The 16,363-nt window shown below is 45.7% G+C and overlaps 1 protein-coding gene across 1 annotated transcript in view; it reads right to left on the bottom strand.

Annotated features, from left to right (window-relative positions):
* LOC126481882 (thymus-specific serine protease-like) overlaps positions 1 to 16,073 on the bottom strand; it is a 141,268-nt gene extending 125,195 nt beyond the window's left edge. The window contains exon 1 of the mRNA XM_050105841.1: positions 15,840 to 16,073. Coding sequence (XP_049961798.1) covers positions 15,840 to 16,073 — 234 coding nt within the window. The remainder of the gene's footprint in view (positions 1 to 15,839) is intronic.
* Between the last annotated feature and the right edge of the window lie 290 nt (positions 16,074 to 16,363).

Here is a 16,363-nt window from a genome sequence, read left to right on the forward strand (position 1 = left end):
ACGGTTCGCACGGCTCTTCCCGTCGGAGGTTCGAGTCCTCCCTCTGGCAGGGGTGTGTGTGTTGTCTTTAACGTAAGTTAGTTTAACTTAGATTAAGTAGTGTGTAAGCCTAGGGGCCCATGACTTCAGCAGTTTGGTCCAACCAATACGAGCGTACCACCAAGTAACCAAGTCATGACTGCATCGCCGCCATGTTAACAGCCACTGCAAATTACCGCCACCAGTACCACCAGCCTACCACTAAATTGTTTTTATTTGGCACTCTGTAAATGGACCAGGTATATGTGAAATTTGGTTGATTTTAATAAAAATCGTGGTGTTGCTAAAAACTCTATCTTACCCGCGTGATTTTCCCAAGTCACAAATATAGACAGGAATGCTATACTAGTGAATTTAATTCCGAGTGTCCTAATTTTGTTATAGAAAGCCTTATTAGGCAACTATAAAAATAGTTGTGATTGCTTTCTAATGTGTAAAGTTATAGTGTTTAAAGTTCAGTTTTATAGTTTGAAAAGCACTCCATTCACAGTGCATTTTTAAATCAATCTGCGGTCATTTTCTTAGATAATTTGCCTTACTTGAAAAGCTGCCTGAAAATAGTAAAGTTGATCTGAAGTGAAAAAGATTATTAGTGGTTGCATTTATGCGTTTTGATCAGAACCGCAAAGTTTTATCGGTGTTCATTTGATGACAAAGTGTTAGAACTTGAAGGTAATGTTGTGTTGACATTAGCAAAGCCAACTATATTTTGAGTAGGTTAAAAGACTGCTAATCAAAGCACATTAGTCATTTAAAAAGTTATAGTTTGTGGTGCTTTTCTTAATTAATAATTATTAATGAGAATACTTACCATTTATCATACATGCTTGGGTAATTTTGTTAATGATCATGGTTCTTCAAGTTTAACACCCCTCGCGTACTAAGCTAGTTAGTTAATGAAACGCCGGCCGTGCGGTTCTAGGCGCTACAGTCTGGAACCGAGCGACCGCTACGGTCGCAGGTTCGAATCCTGCCTTGGGCATGGATGTGTGTGATGTCCTTAGGTTAGTTAGGTTTAATTAGTTCTAAGTTCTAGGCGACTGATGACCTCAGAAGTTAAGTCGCGTAGTGCTCAGAGCCATTTGAACCATTTTTAGTTAGTGAGACTAAACAAAGGCTCCTTCAGAGCCAATGTAGTTGGTTAGAATTCTGTTTAATTGCTTCAAAACGAGTTTAAGAAAGAAATATTTACTATCTTAGCTATTCTAATGCAAGTTGGTTAATGCACAGACATAGAGACCCTATACTAATCAGTGATGTTAAAGAATACGATCATTAAAAGACCCTCGCTTTAAATCAGAATCATTGTATTCTCTTCCCTGTTTAATATTGCTACTAGTTTCAGATGTGTTGGTGATAGGTTCTATAAACTGTTACATCTAGTTCATTTAAGGTATGTGTTGTTGAGAGGCTTATGTTACTGTTTGCTATATAATTGGTTCAAATGGCTCTGAGAACTATGGGACTTAACATCTGAGGTTATTAGTCCCCTAGAACTTAGAACTACACTCCTGGAAATTGAAATAAGAACACCGTGAATTCATTGTCCCAGGAAGGGGAAACTTTATTGACACATTCCTGGGGTCAGATACATCACATGATCACACTGACAGAACCACAGGCACATAGACACAGGCAACAGAGCATGCACAATGTCGGCACTAGTACAGTGTATATCCACCTTTCGCAGCAATGCAGGCTGCTATTCTCCCATGGAGACGATCGTAGAGATGCTGGATGTAGTCCTGTGGAACGGCTTGCCATGCCATTTCCACCTGGCGCCTCAGTTGGACCAGCGTTCGTGCTGGACGTGCAGACCGCGTGAGACGACGCTTCATCCAGTCCCAAACATGCTCAATGGGGGACAGATCCGGAGATCTTGCTGGCCAGGGTAGTTGACTTACACCTTCTAGAGCACATTGGGTGGCACGGGATACATGCGGACGTGCATTGTCCTGTTGGAACAGCAAGTTCCCTTGCCGGTCTAGGAATGGTAGAACGATGGGTTCGATGACGGTTTGGATGTACCGTGCACTATTCAGTGTCCCCTCGACGATCACCAGTGGTGTACGGCCAGTGTAGGAGATCGTTCCCCACACCATGATGCCGGGTGTTGGCCCTGTGTGCCTCGGTCGTATGCAATCCTGATTGTGGCGCTCACCTGCACGGCGCCAAACACGCATACGACCATCATTGGCACCAAGGCGGAAGCGACTCTCATCGCTGAAGACGACACGTCTCCATTCGTCCCTCCATTCACGCCTGTCGCGACACCACTGGAGGCGGGCTGCACGATGTTGGGGCGTGAGCGGAAGACGGCCTAACGGTGTGCGGGACCGTAGCCCAGCTTCATGGAGACGGTTTCGAATGGTCCTCGCCGATACCCCAGGAGCAACAGTGTCCCTAATTTGCTGGGAAGTGGCGGTGCGGTCCCCTACGGCACTGCGTAGGATCCTACGGTCTTGGCGTGCATCCGTGCGTCGCTGCGGTCCGGTCCCAGGTCGACGGGCACGTGCACCTTCCGCCGACCCCTGGCGACAACATCGATGTACTGTGGAGACCTCACGCCCCACGTGTTGAGCAATTCGGCGGTACGTCCACACGGCCTCCCGCATGCCCACTATACGGCCTCGCTCAAAGTCCGTCAACTGCACATACGGTTCACGTCCACGCTGTCGCGGCATGCTACCAGTGTTAAAGACTGCGATGGAGCTCCGTATGCCACGGCAAACTGGCTGACACTGACGGCGGCGGTGCACAAATGCTGCGCAGCTAGCGCCATTCGACGGCCAACACCGCGGTTCCTGGTGTGTCCGCTGTGCCGTGCGTGTGATCATTGCTTGTACAGCCCTCTCGCAGTGTCCGGAGCAAGTATGGTGGGTCTGACACACCGGTGTCAATGTGTTCTTTTTTCCATTTCCAGGAGTGTAGTTAAACCTAACTAACCTAAGGACATCACACACAGACATGCCCGGGGCAGGATTCGAACCTGCGACCGTAGCGGTCGCGAGGTTCCAGACTGAAGCGCGCTATATCATTGGCCATTTATTTGTCTGGCCTTAAAGTTAGTAATACATTTATCTGCAAGGTTAGGTTACTGTGTTGTAGTGTGAACAGAGTTCAGTGTGTGTGTGTAAAGCAAGGTTAGGTTAACCTTAGTACTGCCTTCTGCTTTTTAGATTGCTTGACACAAGAATGCCCCATTAGACTTGCGACGATATTAACACGTAATGTTACAAATTGCTTTTGTGCTGGGAGAACGTCTGCTCCAGACCCACCTGTTTACTGTTGGTTATACTCTGCTGGAGTTTTTCGGAATTCTGATTCGCTTTAGGCTGAGAAGTGGATGCGCTTGCAGATTGTGAGGTATGTTTACCCTGAATGAGAAATTAATTGATCTTTGTCATCAGTAGTGGCCTGTCTATCGGAGTTCATACTTCACAGTTATGTAGTGATAAGTTAGAAATGCAATGAGAGTTAAGTAATGTAATACCCTTTATACGATGAATATCTGCACTAAATTTGAAAAATATCGGAATGATGCTTCATGGTGTAACACTTTCAACGTCCATCAGTGTATATTTGATGTGTGTTTCACTTTCCTAGTGAATGCAGCTGCAAAGCTATCCACAGCATTTGAAAATGGTTACAATGTCCATAAATCGTCAGAAAAAACGTTGAAGTTATTATTTCAGTTGAAATATGGGCAAAAATATAAGCCTAGTAATAGTATGGGCATTAAAACATGTAGAACAAATTATTATATCAGGGAATCGAATGAAAGATGTAGTCAGTGAAAGAGCTTCTTAGGTACCTTTCGACTGGACCGCTAGATTAGAGCTCATTGTTTGTTCCTATCGGCTTGTAAGGCAGGTTTCCACTAATAAGTGTACTGAATATATCCAAGAGATGAAATTCCTACTGAGCGGCACATAAAACGTATAATTCTTGGAGATTCTGGAAAATATATACTTAGGCACTGATACCTTACAGTACAGATGGACTAAGGACTCAGGGGTGAAAGAAATTCTGTCTCTACCAGACATCTGATAAAGATATTAATTTTCAGCAGTGCATAGCAGGTGGAATCGTAGCGATACCCAATTAACTATTTAAGTTAAACAAAGAGATACTTCCAAGAAATCGTATTAATGATCTATTGAATTATTGTCAAGCATTCTTTTAAACTGAGTAATAGCCTCATAAATCCAAACTGGTATGTATGTACACCAGAAAAAAAGACACCCTTGCAAACATCACTTAGATATGGTGTAACATCACCTGTAGTCTTCATAAAGGTCTCCGTTCGTCAAGGAAAAGATTGTAAAAGTTTCTTCACGAATGCCACATCCAGTTGAAGCTACTTGCTGATTATTGGATCCCACAGACCTACCAAATCGCATGGATGTTGACTGTTTCAAACAGTACCAGACATTTTCTATGGGATTACCATAAAGCCAATCGTGATGCGACAGAATGCCTGAGCGTTCGCTAAACCATGAACATATGTGTGAAGTCATGTGAACACAGCTCTTGTCATCTTCCAAGATAGCGTATTCATCATGAAGATGTGGAAGAAAGGGCCACATCTGGTCACCAAGAATGACGAAATAATACTCCTGGTTCATGTTCACGGTAACCTGAAAGAGTGGATTTCAAGTCATACCTCCAGCCCAAACTACACCCTCCACACACTCTGGGTTAAGCGCCCCATTGGCCAGCACAAAGTTGCTCCCTCCTCCTGCACGCCTTGCGATCACTGCCTCTCCTCCCCTCCTCATTCTCAACAGATTGTCACACACACATCGTCTCTGAAAGCCAGTCACGCCCTCCCTTCCCAGAAAAAGATATCTCGCACACACACTCACTACACTACACCATCCTCAGATTGGCGATTCCTCTCGATTCGCACTTCAGACAAAAAGCGAAATAAGTAACTAAAAAAGTAGTTTATTTTATTTTTACATTCATCGTTACATTATCGAACATAACTAATACCGCATTCTACCAAGGTAAATTTTAATTAAATGCAAAATTAAACATACTGTATCATTCAGAATAACAATATTAAATGCCAGTCAAAAGTTCTCAATTTTTTACAAAGTTCCTTGAGTCACCTTCAAAGTACTCTCTATTACATGTGATGCACTTTTACTACTGTTTGAAGCATGTCTGGACTTCTTCAACTTTGATATCGCCAGTGCTCTTTCTGAAGCTGTTTTTACTGCTTCCACATCATTGCAACGCTTCCCTTTACAGTTTTTTTTCGTTTGTGGGAATAGAAAAAAGTCAGAATGGGTAAGAGCTTGCGGATACGGCGGGTGGGGTACGACAGACCATCCCTGAAATGACAAAATAGTGGGTCACTCATAATGCTGCATGTGCGGGGGTGTTTTCGTGATGAATGAACCAGTCACCTGATCCCCAAAGTTCCGGATATTTCCTCCACACATACCCTCGCAGATGCCTTAATAATTCCAAATAAAATTGCTACCAGGAGATATGAATTCCCAATGCATAATTTCACGAACGCCAGAAAAGACAATGTCTTCGTCTTTACATTCGACCACACTTGAATTGCTTTTTTTTGGTCTGGGAGAGTTGGGAGTTGTCCATTGATTTGTCACTTGCTTGGTTTCTGGGCCATACCCGTAACATCAACTCTCATCACCTGTAATGATTTTGTTCAAAAATTTTGGATCACTTTCAGTCGCTGTTTTCAAGTCCTGGCGCACATTCATATGCAGGGTTTTTTTCTCCTGTGTGAGAAGGCGTGGAACAAATTTAGCGGCAACATGCCGCATGTGCAAATCCTGACACAAAATCCGCTGGCACGAGCTCCAACTCATTCCTGTCTGTACTGAAATTTGGTCGGTCGTTAAACGACGATCCTCATTGACTTTTTGGCGGATTTTCTCGATATTTTCCTGGTCTTGCGATGTTGCAGGGCGTTCAGAACGATGTTGTTGTTCAACACTCATCTCACCATTTCTAAAGAGCCCATAACAGTCGAAAACTTTTGTGTGGCTCATAGTATTTCCCTGGAAAGCCTCTTGAAGCATTTGGTGTGTCTCCGTTGCCGATTTTCAAAGTAGGAAACAAAATTTCACAAACACTCTTTGTTCTTTTAAAGTTGCCAGAACGACTTCGCAAGCGGAACACATTGACCCACACGCTGATGCCATCTGCACATTTGAAACCAGGACGCGTAATCTAACGCGGCCTGTGCCATACAACAAGACAACAAATGGTTCAAATGGCTCTGAGCACTGTGGGACTTAACATCTGAGGTCATCAGTCCCCTAGAACTAGAACTACTTAAACCTAACTAACCTAAGGACATCACACACATCCGTGCCCGAGGCAGGATTCGAACCTGCAACCGCAGCGGTCGCGCGGTTCCAGACTGAAGCGCCTAGAATCGCTCGGCCACACGGGCCGGCAACAAGACAACAAAATATTCGTTGAGATGAGTTGCGTTTACTGTTTACTGGAATGTGCCACCAACAGAAAAGCGAGGTTTCACCTGTTTTAGTATAAAGTATGTGATTTTTATTACAATGCTTTTTTCATGCTGTTGAAATATCAGTAGTTAATATTATTCTTACCATGTCACTGTAATACACGGGCTAAGAGTACCGTCTGGCAGCTTATTACACACGGATGGCTCCATGCGATCAGGTTGTATTTCGGCTCATGGAATGTTTCATCGCAGCCGTCCCGCACTGCAGCCGTATAACTCATTCAGTAATGGTGTCGCATGGTCACAATGTTACTCGCGGCTCGAACATCGGTTCCTCCGGGAACGTTTAACAGGGACGGACTGCCGAGTACAGAGCAGTATCTCTGAACGAGCAGTGGCACCGTACCAACGCGATCTTGACTGCAGTCTCTGAGGTGACAAACGTCGTGGGACAGCAACATGCACACATACAGATGGCGGTAGTATCGTGTCCACAAGGTATAAAATGGCAGTGTACTGGCGGAGCTGCCATTTGCACTCAGGTGATTCATCTGAAGAGGTTTCCGGCTTAATTATACTACTTCACGACGAGAATTAACGGTCTTTGAACGCGCAATGGTAGTTGCAGCTAGACGCATGGGGCATTCCATTTCGGAAATCGTCAGAGAATTCAATATTCTGAGATCAGATCAACAGTGTGAAGAGTGTGCCGAAAGTACCAAATTCCAGGCATTACCTCTCTCACCACGAACAGCGCAGTGACAGACGGCTTTCACTTAACGATCGAGAGCAGCGGCGTTTGCGTACAGTCGTCAGTGCTAACAAACAAGGAACACTGCGTGAAATAACCGCAGAAATCCATGTGAGAGGTGCGACAAAGTTATCTTTTAGGACAGGGCGCCGAAATTTGGCGATAATGGGTTACGGCAGCAGACGACCGACGCGAGTGCCTTTGCTAACAGCACCATATCCCCTGTAACGCCACTCTTGCGTTCGTGACCGTACCGGTTGGACCCTAGACGTGACCGTATCGGTTGGATCTCAGACGATTGAAAACCGCGGACTGGTCAGATGAGTCCCGATTTCACTTGGTAAGAGCTGATGGTAGGGTTAGAGTGTCGCCCAGTCCCATGAAGCCACGAACCCAAGTAGTGAAAAAAAAGCACTGTGCAAGCTGGTGATGACTTCATAGTGGTGTGGGCTCTGTTTAAACGGAATGGACTGGTTCTTTGGAGACCATTTACAGCCATTCATGGACCTCACGCTCCCAAGCAACGATGCAGTTTTTATGGATGACAATGCGCCATGTCACAGGGCCACAGTTGTCGCCGTTGGTTTGATTATTCTAGACAATTCGAGGGAATGATATGGCAACCCAAACTGCCCGGCATGAATCCTATTGATCATTTATGGGCCATAAGCGAACGATCAGTTCATGCGCAAAATGCTGCACCGGCAACTCTTTCGCAATTATGGACGGCTATAGAGGCAGCATGTCGCAATATTTCTGGAGAGGATTTCCAGCGAATTGTTGAGTCCATGCCACGTCGAGTTGCTGCGCTGTGCCGGACAGGAGGCAGTCCGACACGTTATTAGAAGGTATCCCACGACTTTTGTCACCTCAGTGTGTAGCAGACTCAAGTACAGAAATCTTACAGTCGACTTTGTGTGTAGCTACGCGTGATTGTCAACAACGAATAAAAAAACAAATGCTTGTGGGGATGCAAGATTAACGAAGTTGAGCAGTGCGATATACGTGGTAAACATTATGTTTGTAAACGACAGTCAGAAACCTGAGAATACACATGTAAGCAAAGAAATCGAACAATTAATTTACCAATTCGCAACTGCCGTCGTACTCGGGGAACTGATTGACAACACTATGTTGCTGCGCGGGGTAGCCGCGCGGTCTTGGGTGCCTTGTCACGGTCCGCGCGGCACCTCCTGTCGGAGGTTCAAAATGGTTCAAATGGCTCTGAGCACTATGGGACTCAACTTCTGAGGTCATCAGTCCCCTAGAACTTAGAACTACGTAAACCTAACTAACCTAGGGACATCACATACATCCATGCCCGAGGCAGGATTCGAACCTGCGACCGTAGCGGTCTCGCGGCTCCAGACTGTAGCGCCTAGAACCGCACGGCCACTCTGGCCGGCTGTCGGAGGTTCGATCCTCCCTTAGGCATGGGTGTGTGTGTTGTCCTTAGCGTAAGTTAGTTTAAGTTAGATTTAGCAGTGCGTAAGCTTAGGAACTGATGACCTGAGCAGTTTGCTCCCGTAAGATCTTACCACAAATTTCCAAAAATATTGTTATTTGTTGAAGAACGCCTGGATACATCGTTTACAATCCTAACACTTGAACAAAGCAGTTCTCAAAATGATTTCCTTAACCACATAAAACCTTTGCAAAATATTGATACACCAGACTGTTTCGTTGATTTCGGTGTATTTCATAGCCTACATGAAACACGAAAGTTTTTACTTGTTAATCGTAATTAACAGTTTAGCGCATTTACACTTAAGATACTTTCTTCCAATGTTTCCTTTCCTCCGGTTACGATTTTTCATGAACATCTTTCATTTCATTCCTAGTTCGTCATGGCGTAGCGAAGGAATTTTAAAAGTTTACTAGACATCTGTGTAGAGTCTGGACCGCTCCTTCTCGTCTATCTCCTCGGAGTTTCCCGTGCATCGGGCGAAATCCCACTGGCGACTGCGGGCAGCAAACCACACTACGTATTGCTCCATAGACTTCTCGGAAACGTTTGTTGGCATACCCGGCACTACACTGCTATTAATACACTACTGCCCATTAAAATTGCTACACCACGAAGATGACGTGCTACATACGCGAATTTTAACCGACAGGAAGAAAATGCTGTGATATGCAAATGATTAGCTTTTCAGAGCGTTCACACAAGGTTGGCGCCAATGGCGACACCTACAACGTGCTGACATGAGGAAAGTTTCCAACCGATTTCTCATACGCAAACAGCAGTTGACCTGCGTTGCCTGGTGAAACGTTGTGGTGATGCCTCGTGTAAGGAGGAGAAATGCGTACCATCACGTTTACAACTTTGATAAAAGTCGAATTGTAACCTATCGCGATTGCGGTTTATCGTATCGCGACATTGTTGCTCGCATTGGTCGAAATCCAGTGACTGTTAGCAGAATATGGAATCGGTGGGTTCAGGAGGGTAATACGGAACGCCGTGCTGGATCCCAACGGCCTCGTATCACTAGCAGTCGAGATGAGAGGCATCTTATCCGCATGGCTGTAACGGATCGTGCAGCCACGTCCCCATCCCTGAGCCAACAGATGGGGACGTTTGCAAGACAACAACCATCTGCACGAACAGTTCGACGACGTTTGCAGCAGCTTGGACTATCAGCTCGGAGACCATGGCTGCGGTTACCCTTGACGCTGCATCACAGACAGGAGCGCCTACGATGGTGTACTCAACGACGAACCTGGGTGCACGAATGGCAAAACGTCATTTTTTCGGATGAATCGAGGTTCTGTTTACAGCATCACGATGGTCGCATCCGTGTTTAGCGACATCGCAGTGATCGCACTTTGGAAGCGTGGTTATGTCATCGCCATACTGGCGTATCACCCGGCGTGATGGTATGGGGTGCCATTGGTGACACGTCTCGGTCACCTCTTGTTTCCATTGACAGCACTTTGAACACTGGACGCTACATTTCAGATGTGATACGACCCGTGGTTCTACCCTTCATTCGATCCCTGCGAAACCCTACATTTCAGCAGGATAATGCACGACCGCATGTTGCATGTCCTGTACGGGCCTATATGGATACAGAAAATGTTCGACTGCTGCCCTGGCCAGCACATTCTCCAGATCTCTCACCAATTGAAAACGTCTGGTCAATGGTGGCCGAGCAACTGGCTCGTCACAATATGCCAGTCACTACTCTTGCTGAACTGTGGTATCGTGTTGAAGATGCATGGGCAGCTGTACCTGTACACGCCATCAAAGCTCTGACTCAATGCCCAGGCGAATCAAGGCCGTTATTACGTCCAGAGGTGGTTGTTCTGGGTACTGATTTCTCAGGATCTATGCACTCAAATTGTGTGAAAGTGTAATCACATGTCAGTTCTAGTATAATATATTTGTCCAATGATTACCCGTTTATCATCTGCATTTCTTCTTGGTGTAGCAATTTTAATGGCCAGTAGTGTATACAGTCAGTCCAAATAAAGTCGCCAGCCTAGTTTTGAGCCATGAGACAATGTAAGGTGTCACACAAATCCAACACCTTCCATGTAAACCCTGACATGATAGAAAATCCGGCAGTATGTCACAGAGCTCCGACTAAATCCTGACATTAAATTAACCAAAGTAATACGATCAAAGAGTGAGCAAATGGAATACCACAGACTAACACAAGATCGCCTAAATGCGTGTCATACCTTCCCAACGTGAAACAGACGCAGGTCTGAGGGGAGAAACGAGAACAGAAGCCGAGAGCAGAATCGTGTAGGCTAGGAGGCCCTACGATAAGGGACAGACACTCACGTCGCCAGCCGACCTCCAAAACCACCCCCCAGTCCATGTTAAAAGATAGATCTCTCCAGAAGAACAGTATAGATCTTACGATAACACTAAAAGGACCACACCAGCTGCAAGTTTTAGCGTGAGACTTTTTCGCGTTTCTGTTACGTTGCAAACGTTAAAAACATTGCCCCACCACGAAAAGTATAACGTTTCTCATTGGATGGACAGAATTTTTGTAGGCGGAGCTTAAGGTTACCATTGAGACCCTGATTGGTCAGTTGAAAACACAGCCAGATAGCTTTTTTAAACCAACTTTGGTAAATTGTAGTAAGGAGAAGTTAGAAAGAGTTTCTTCCGAGACGGCGAGCTGTGTGGAGCTGCGCCGCCCGCTGCCCCCTGACGCTGCCTAAACACTGTCAAGGTAATGAACGCAGGCAATGCCGCATAACAGCGCATAACGCTTCACTCAGAACTGCAGAAGTCTCATCTGTTACATCCCCTTTTTACGTAATACTAGTGTTGATCGTCAATTAATTCTCATGGTGTTCACATTTGCTACTTGAAGTTAAAATCTGAAACGCGATGATTTTTCTGTTATATAATTATTGAGAAGCCACATCAGCCACTGTAACTTAAGATAAATTAAATAAGTAATTAAAGATAATTGAGGGTCACTGTAGATCATTTGGATAGTTTTCTCTTTTATGAAACTTAACTTAAACCTAGATTATAGATGTGATATGGCAGAGGTCATCCTTCGATCCATTGTAGAACTTGGAAACCCATTCAGGGAATATTCGTTCACATTTTTGTTGAAAGCAGTTGGTTTTTATCATCCTGTATTAAAATATTTCTTTTTATCAATAGTGCAATTTATAAACAATGGTTTGTGAGTAGAATAAAATTTCCAATGGTAAACTTAACTGCTTTTTCGACGTTATTTTACCAGCTAACTAAAAATAGCCTTGAACCCCTTCCACTAAATTTAGTTAGTTTTAAGATTCTTTTACAGGGAGTGCAGTGGAGCTGACGCTGAAATCATTAAGTATTTGGTTATATCATCGCTAGTCTCACTGAACTCTTCTGAACTCTACATGTCATGTGTGGTCTGGCGTCTCCTTACCAGCAACAGGTCCCAGGTTGAAACTAGTCAATTCCCTAAAAAACTCGCTCAGAGCGTCGTTGCGCGAAAGTGGTAGGGAGACACGTCTTAGAACAAACAGACACCACGCAGAATATTAGAACAAGATTAAAATTGTGACTACTCCTATATCAAAAGTCAGTGCCCGGAAGCAATCCAAATTCTTTCAAAAGACTTTCATGTCCAACCACTGGATTGGAAAACTAACTCCGCGAACAATCACTACACTGCCACCAACCCGTTACTACCATTTTCCTTATAAACAGATAGTATGATAGCATAAAGTCATATTTTGAAATTCTACCGGAATAAATAGGAATGTGTTATCTTCTAAGGAACCTCTCCAGTCGCCAAGTCGTTCGTTTAGTGACACCATCGGCTAGCTGATGGCGCCTCCTTCTCCTATACAGCCTCTTTCTGCAGAGCAAGGTGTATGCCCATTACACAGCAACAACGTCTGCTTTGAAAACAGACAAACCATTAAGCCAGGAGCTACAGCAACGCGAAGGAAGGCAGTCGCGAACTCCAAATTGTATCACACGGGGAGAACTTCTAAAATACGTTCTGTCACATTACCTCCTCCCCAGAGGACATAAACTGACTCTGTGTACCCTACGAGGGCTGCCAGCCGACTGTCGGTTACGAGAGCTGCAAAACTGCTCCACAAAATTGTTTTACGAGGGGCTTTCAGTAAGTAATACAACACATTTTTTTCTCAGTTAGTTCTGGTTGAAAATTGCAGAATTTGTTGTGGGGTATCGTGGAATATTCCCAATTCAGCCCCTATAATTTCATGATGTTCTGGTAGGTAGCGGAACTACACGTACCTTTCAAAAAAGGCGTCTGAAATGGTGGTGCGTTCCAAGCAGAGGCCTGTCATTGAGTTTATTTTGACAGGAAACCAGAGAATAACAGATATTCATAGCTGCCTGCAGAATGTCTGCGGAGGCCTGGCAGTGAACCAAAGCACAGTCAGTCGTTGGGTGAATTGTCTATCAGCAAAGCAACAAGGTGGCGCAAAACTGTCTGATCTTCCGCGTGCCGGCCGGATAACTGTGGCTCCTGATGTGTTAGAACGTGCCGGCGAACACTCTCATTGGATGTGATCGACAGATCACAGTCAGAGACCTCGCTGCACAACTGGACGTCTCTGCTGGTAGCGCTGACACACTCTTCCACCAGTTGGGGTAATCAAAGGTCTCCTTACTGCCCAACAGAAGACCATAAAGAGCAACGAAGGCCCATTTGTGCGGAACTGCTTGTTCGTTACGAGACTGATAGTACTCTATTTTTTGTCTAATATCGCCACAGGGAATGAAACAAGGATTCATCACTTCGAACAGCAAAGAAAACGGCAATCCGTGGAGTAGCGCCACACCAGTTCTCTTCCGAAGAAAAAGTTCAAAACTGCATCCTCAGCCACGGTCTTCTGGGATTCTGAAGAGGCTATTCTGCTTGATGTCCTCCCTCACGGTGCAACGATCAGCTCTGACGTGTATTGTGCTACCATCAGGAAACTGAAGAAACGACTTCAACGAGTTCTTCACCACAAAAAATGTAAACGAGCTTCTCCTTTTCGATGACAACGTAAGGTCTCAGGCAAGCCTGCGTGCCCGAGAGGAGCTCCGAAAACTTTACTGAACTGTTGTTCCTCAACCACCGTACAGCTGGGATCTCGCATATTCCGACTTTCGTGTGTCCGGCACAATGAAGGATGACCTCTGCGGGAAGCAATATGTGGATGATGGGGAGATTATTGATGCAGCAAGGCATTCCGACATGAACCAGTAGAGTGGTACCATGCAGGCATACAGGCCCTCACGATAAGGTGGCGCAAGGCGGTCGCAGTGAACGGATAATGTGTTGGAAAACAGGGTTTTACAGCCGAACACCGGGCAATAATACGGTGTATTGAAATCCTGAATAAAACCAACCTGCTTTCAGAAAATAGAAGTGTTGCATAAGTTATTGAACGCCACACGTAATATGCAGACCTTTTGCCAGTGAACAGACAGAGCAGAATGTAGCCAGTTCAGTAGGCCTGCCAATAGTTGTAGCAGTTTCTTTCCCAAAGGGTGAGTCAAATGAAAACCTTAACTTTGTAATAACAAATCAAAAATTCGCTCCGTTATCGTGTAAGTTGGTAAGCGTGATACAAACAGCGTGCAGAATGGCCTTTAGGTGGCAGCATAGTGCAGATGCACACATACCGTCGCACTTTCAGTATAAAGATGGCCGCCCCACTTGCGACTTGCACCAGGGAAGAACAGCGTTCTGTTATTCGGTTTTTGCGTAGTGAAGGTTTGAAACCTACTGAAATTTATCGACGAATGAAGGTTCAGTACGGTGATGCATGTTTGTCACAGCAGCAAGTCTACGAATGGAGTAGGAAGTTCGCAAATGGTGTGACTTCAGTGGAAGATGCTCCTCGTCCAGGTCAGGCACAATGAGTTGTGACTCGAGAGAACATTGCAGCAGTTGAAGCCATAATGAACGAAAAACGCCGAGTGACACTGAATGACATTGCAGCATGTTTACAGATTAGTCATGGGCCAGCAAACCACATTGTGCATGATGTGCTCCAGTTTCACAAAGTGTCTGCAAGATAGGTGCCACAACAGCTGACTCCTGAAATGAGAGAATGACGTGTTGATGCTTGTGAAGAACTTCTTCGGCGCTTTGAACGAGAAGGTGATGGCTTTCTTGTAAGAATCGTTACTGGGGACGAAACCTGGGTTCACTTGCGCCAACCAGAAACAAAGAGAGCGAGCGAGGAATGGCCCCATTTCTCATCACCAAAACCAAAGAAGTTTCGAACAGAATCATCAGCAAGGAATGGCACCATTCCTCATCACCAAAACCAAAGAAGTTTCGAACAGAACCATCAGCAAGGAAGGTTATGGTGACTCTCTTTTGGGACGAAAAAGGCGTCATTTTGGAGCACTACATACCTAGAGGGACCACTGTCACCAGTGCACTATATACAGATCCCTAAAAAATCATCTGCAGCCTGCAATCAAATCAAAGCGACGTGGATTTCTGTCAGCAGGTGTCCTTTTGCAACATGACAATGCAAGGCCCCACACTGCCCGTACGATAGTTGCAAAAATCACAGACCTGCATTTTGTCTTCCTCATCCACCATACTCACCAGACCTTGCCCCAAGTGATTTCCATATGTTTGAACCACTCAAAGACGCAATGGGAGGAAAGAAGTTCCGTTCTGATGAAGAGGTACGCCACGCTGTGCATGAGTGGTTGCGCGGACTACCAAAAGAAATTTTTCTAAAGGAATTTATGCACTATGTAAGCGCTGGAGTACTTGCATTGGCTTGCGGAGATTATGTTGAAAAGTGATACAGTTTTGTACCACTTCTGCACAATAAATAATATTAAAAAAATTTTTAAGGTTTTCATTTGACTCACCCTCGTAGGAAACACCCATCATCCTGTGAACATCACCCGGCCTTGAAAAGATTAGGTCAGACTGCAACCATTTAGCTGGATTAAGGGACATTATCTGCGTGCTGGGGAACTGCCCTATGTTTCTGGAAATCAGTACACCAGCGCTGGTGTTCACAACAGCAATCAGCACTAGCTGACGGGTGTGGACCGGAAGTGATTTGTTGCGAGTGTTCTACAAAATTTGGCCAATACTGTGAGGACACTCGTGGTACCTGCTTCCAGGTGTCGTTGTTGGAGGTGTTGAAGTGGTCGAGGCGCTGCGTAAACCAGAGCGTCTCTCCCGAGGCTGCGCGCGCCACGGGCGGCGGGGGCGGCAGGCGTCGCCTGGTGGCCAGCGCCAGACCCAGCGGCGTCACCCCCCTCCGCCCGCTTCCCGCCGTGCTCCGACGCACCTCCACCACCACCAGCAGCAGCGGCACACTCGCCACCAGTAACCAGCGCCGCATCTGGAGAACATCGCGCCACTGCTGTTTACTGCCACCGCTATACTCGCCCGTGTTCGACTACAGCAGGATCATCCAAGAATTGCGCCCGGCGGGCGCGCCCGCGCCCCGTGGGCGCAAGACAGTGTAGTTCAGCGCCCCGTCCGCGACCGTGTGTCGCTAGTGTCGCCATAGGATAGGAGCGAGCGATCGAGAGAGAGAGAGAGAGAGAGAGACCGCACAGCACTGCTCTGCTCTGATCTGTCCCGCGGTCAGATCTAACGTAAACAAAATCTTCCTATTTTAGAATTAAT

Source organism: Schistocerca serialis, chromosome 5 (genome assembly GCF_023864345.2).
Source record: "Schistocerca serialis cubense isolate TAMUIC-IGC-003099 chromosome 5, iqSchSeri2.2, whole genome shotgun sequence".
Classification (NCBI taxonomy): domain Eukaryota; kingdom Metazoa; phylum Arthropoda; class Insecta; order Orthoptera; family Acrididae; genus Schistocerca; species Schistocerca serialis.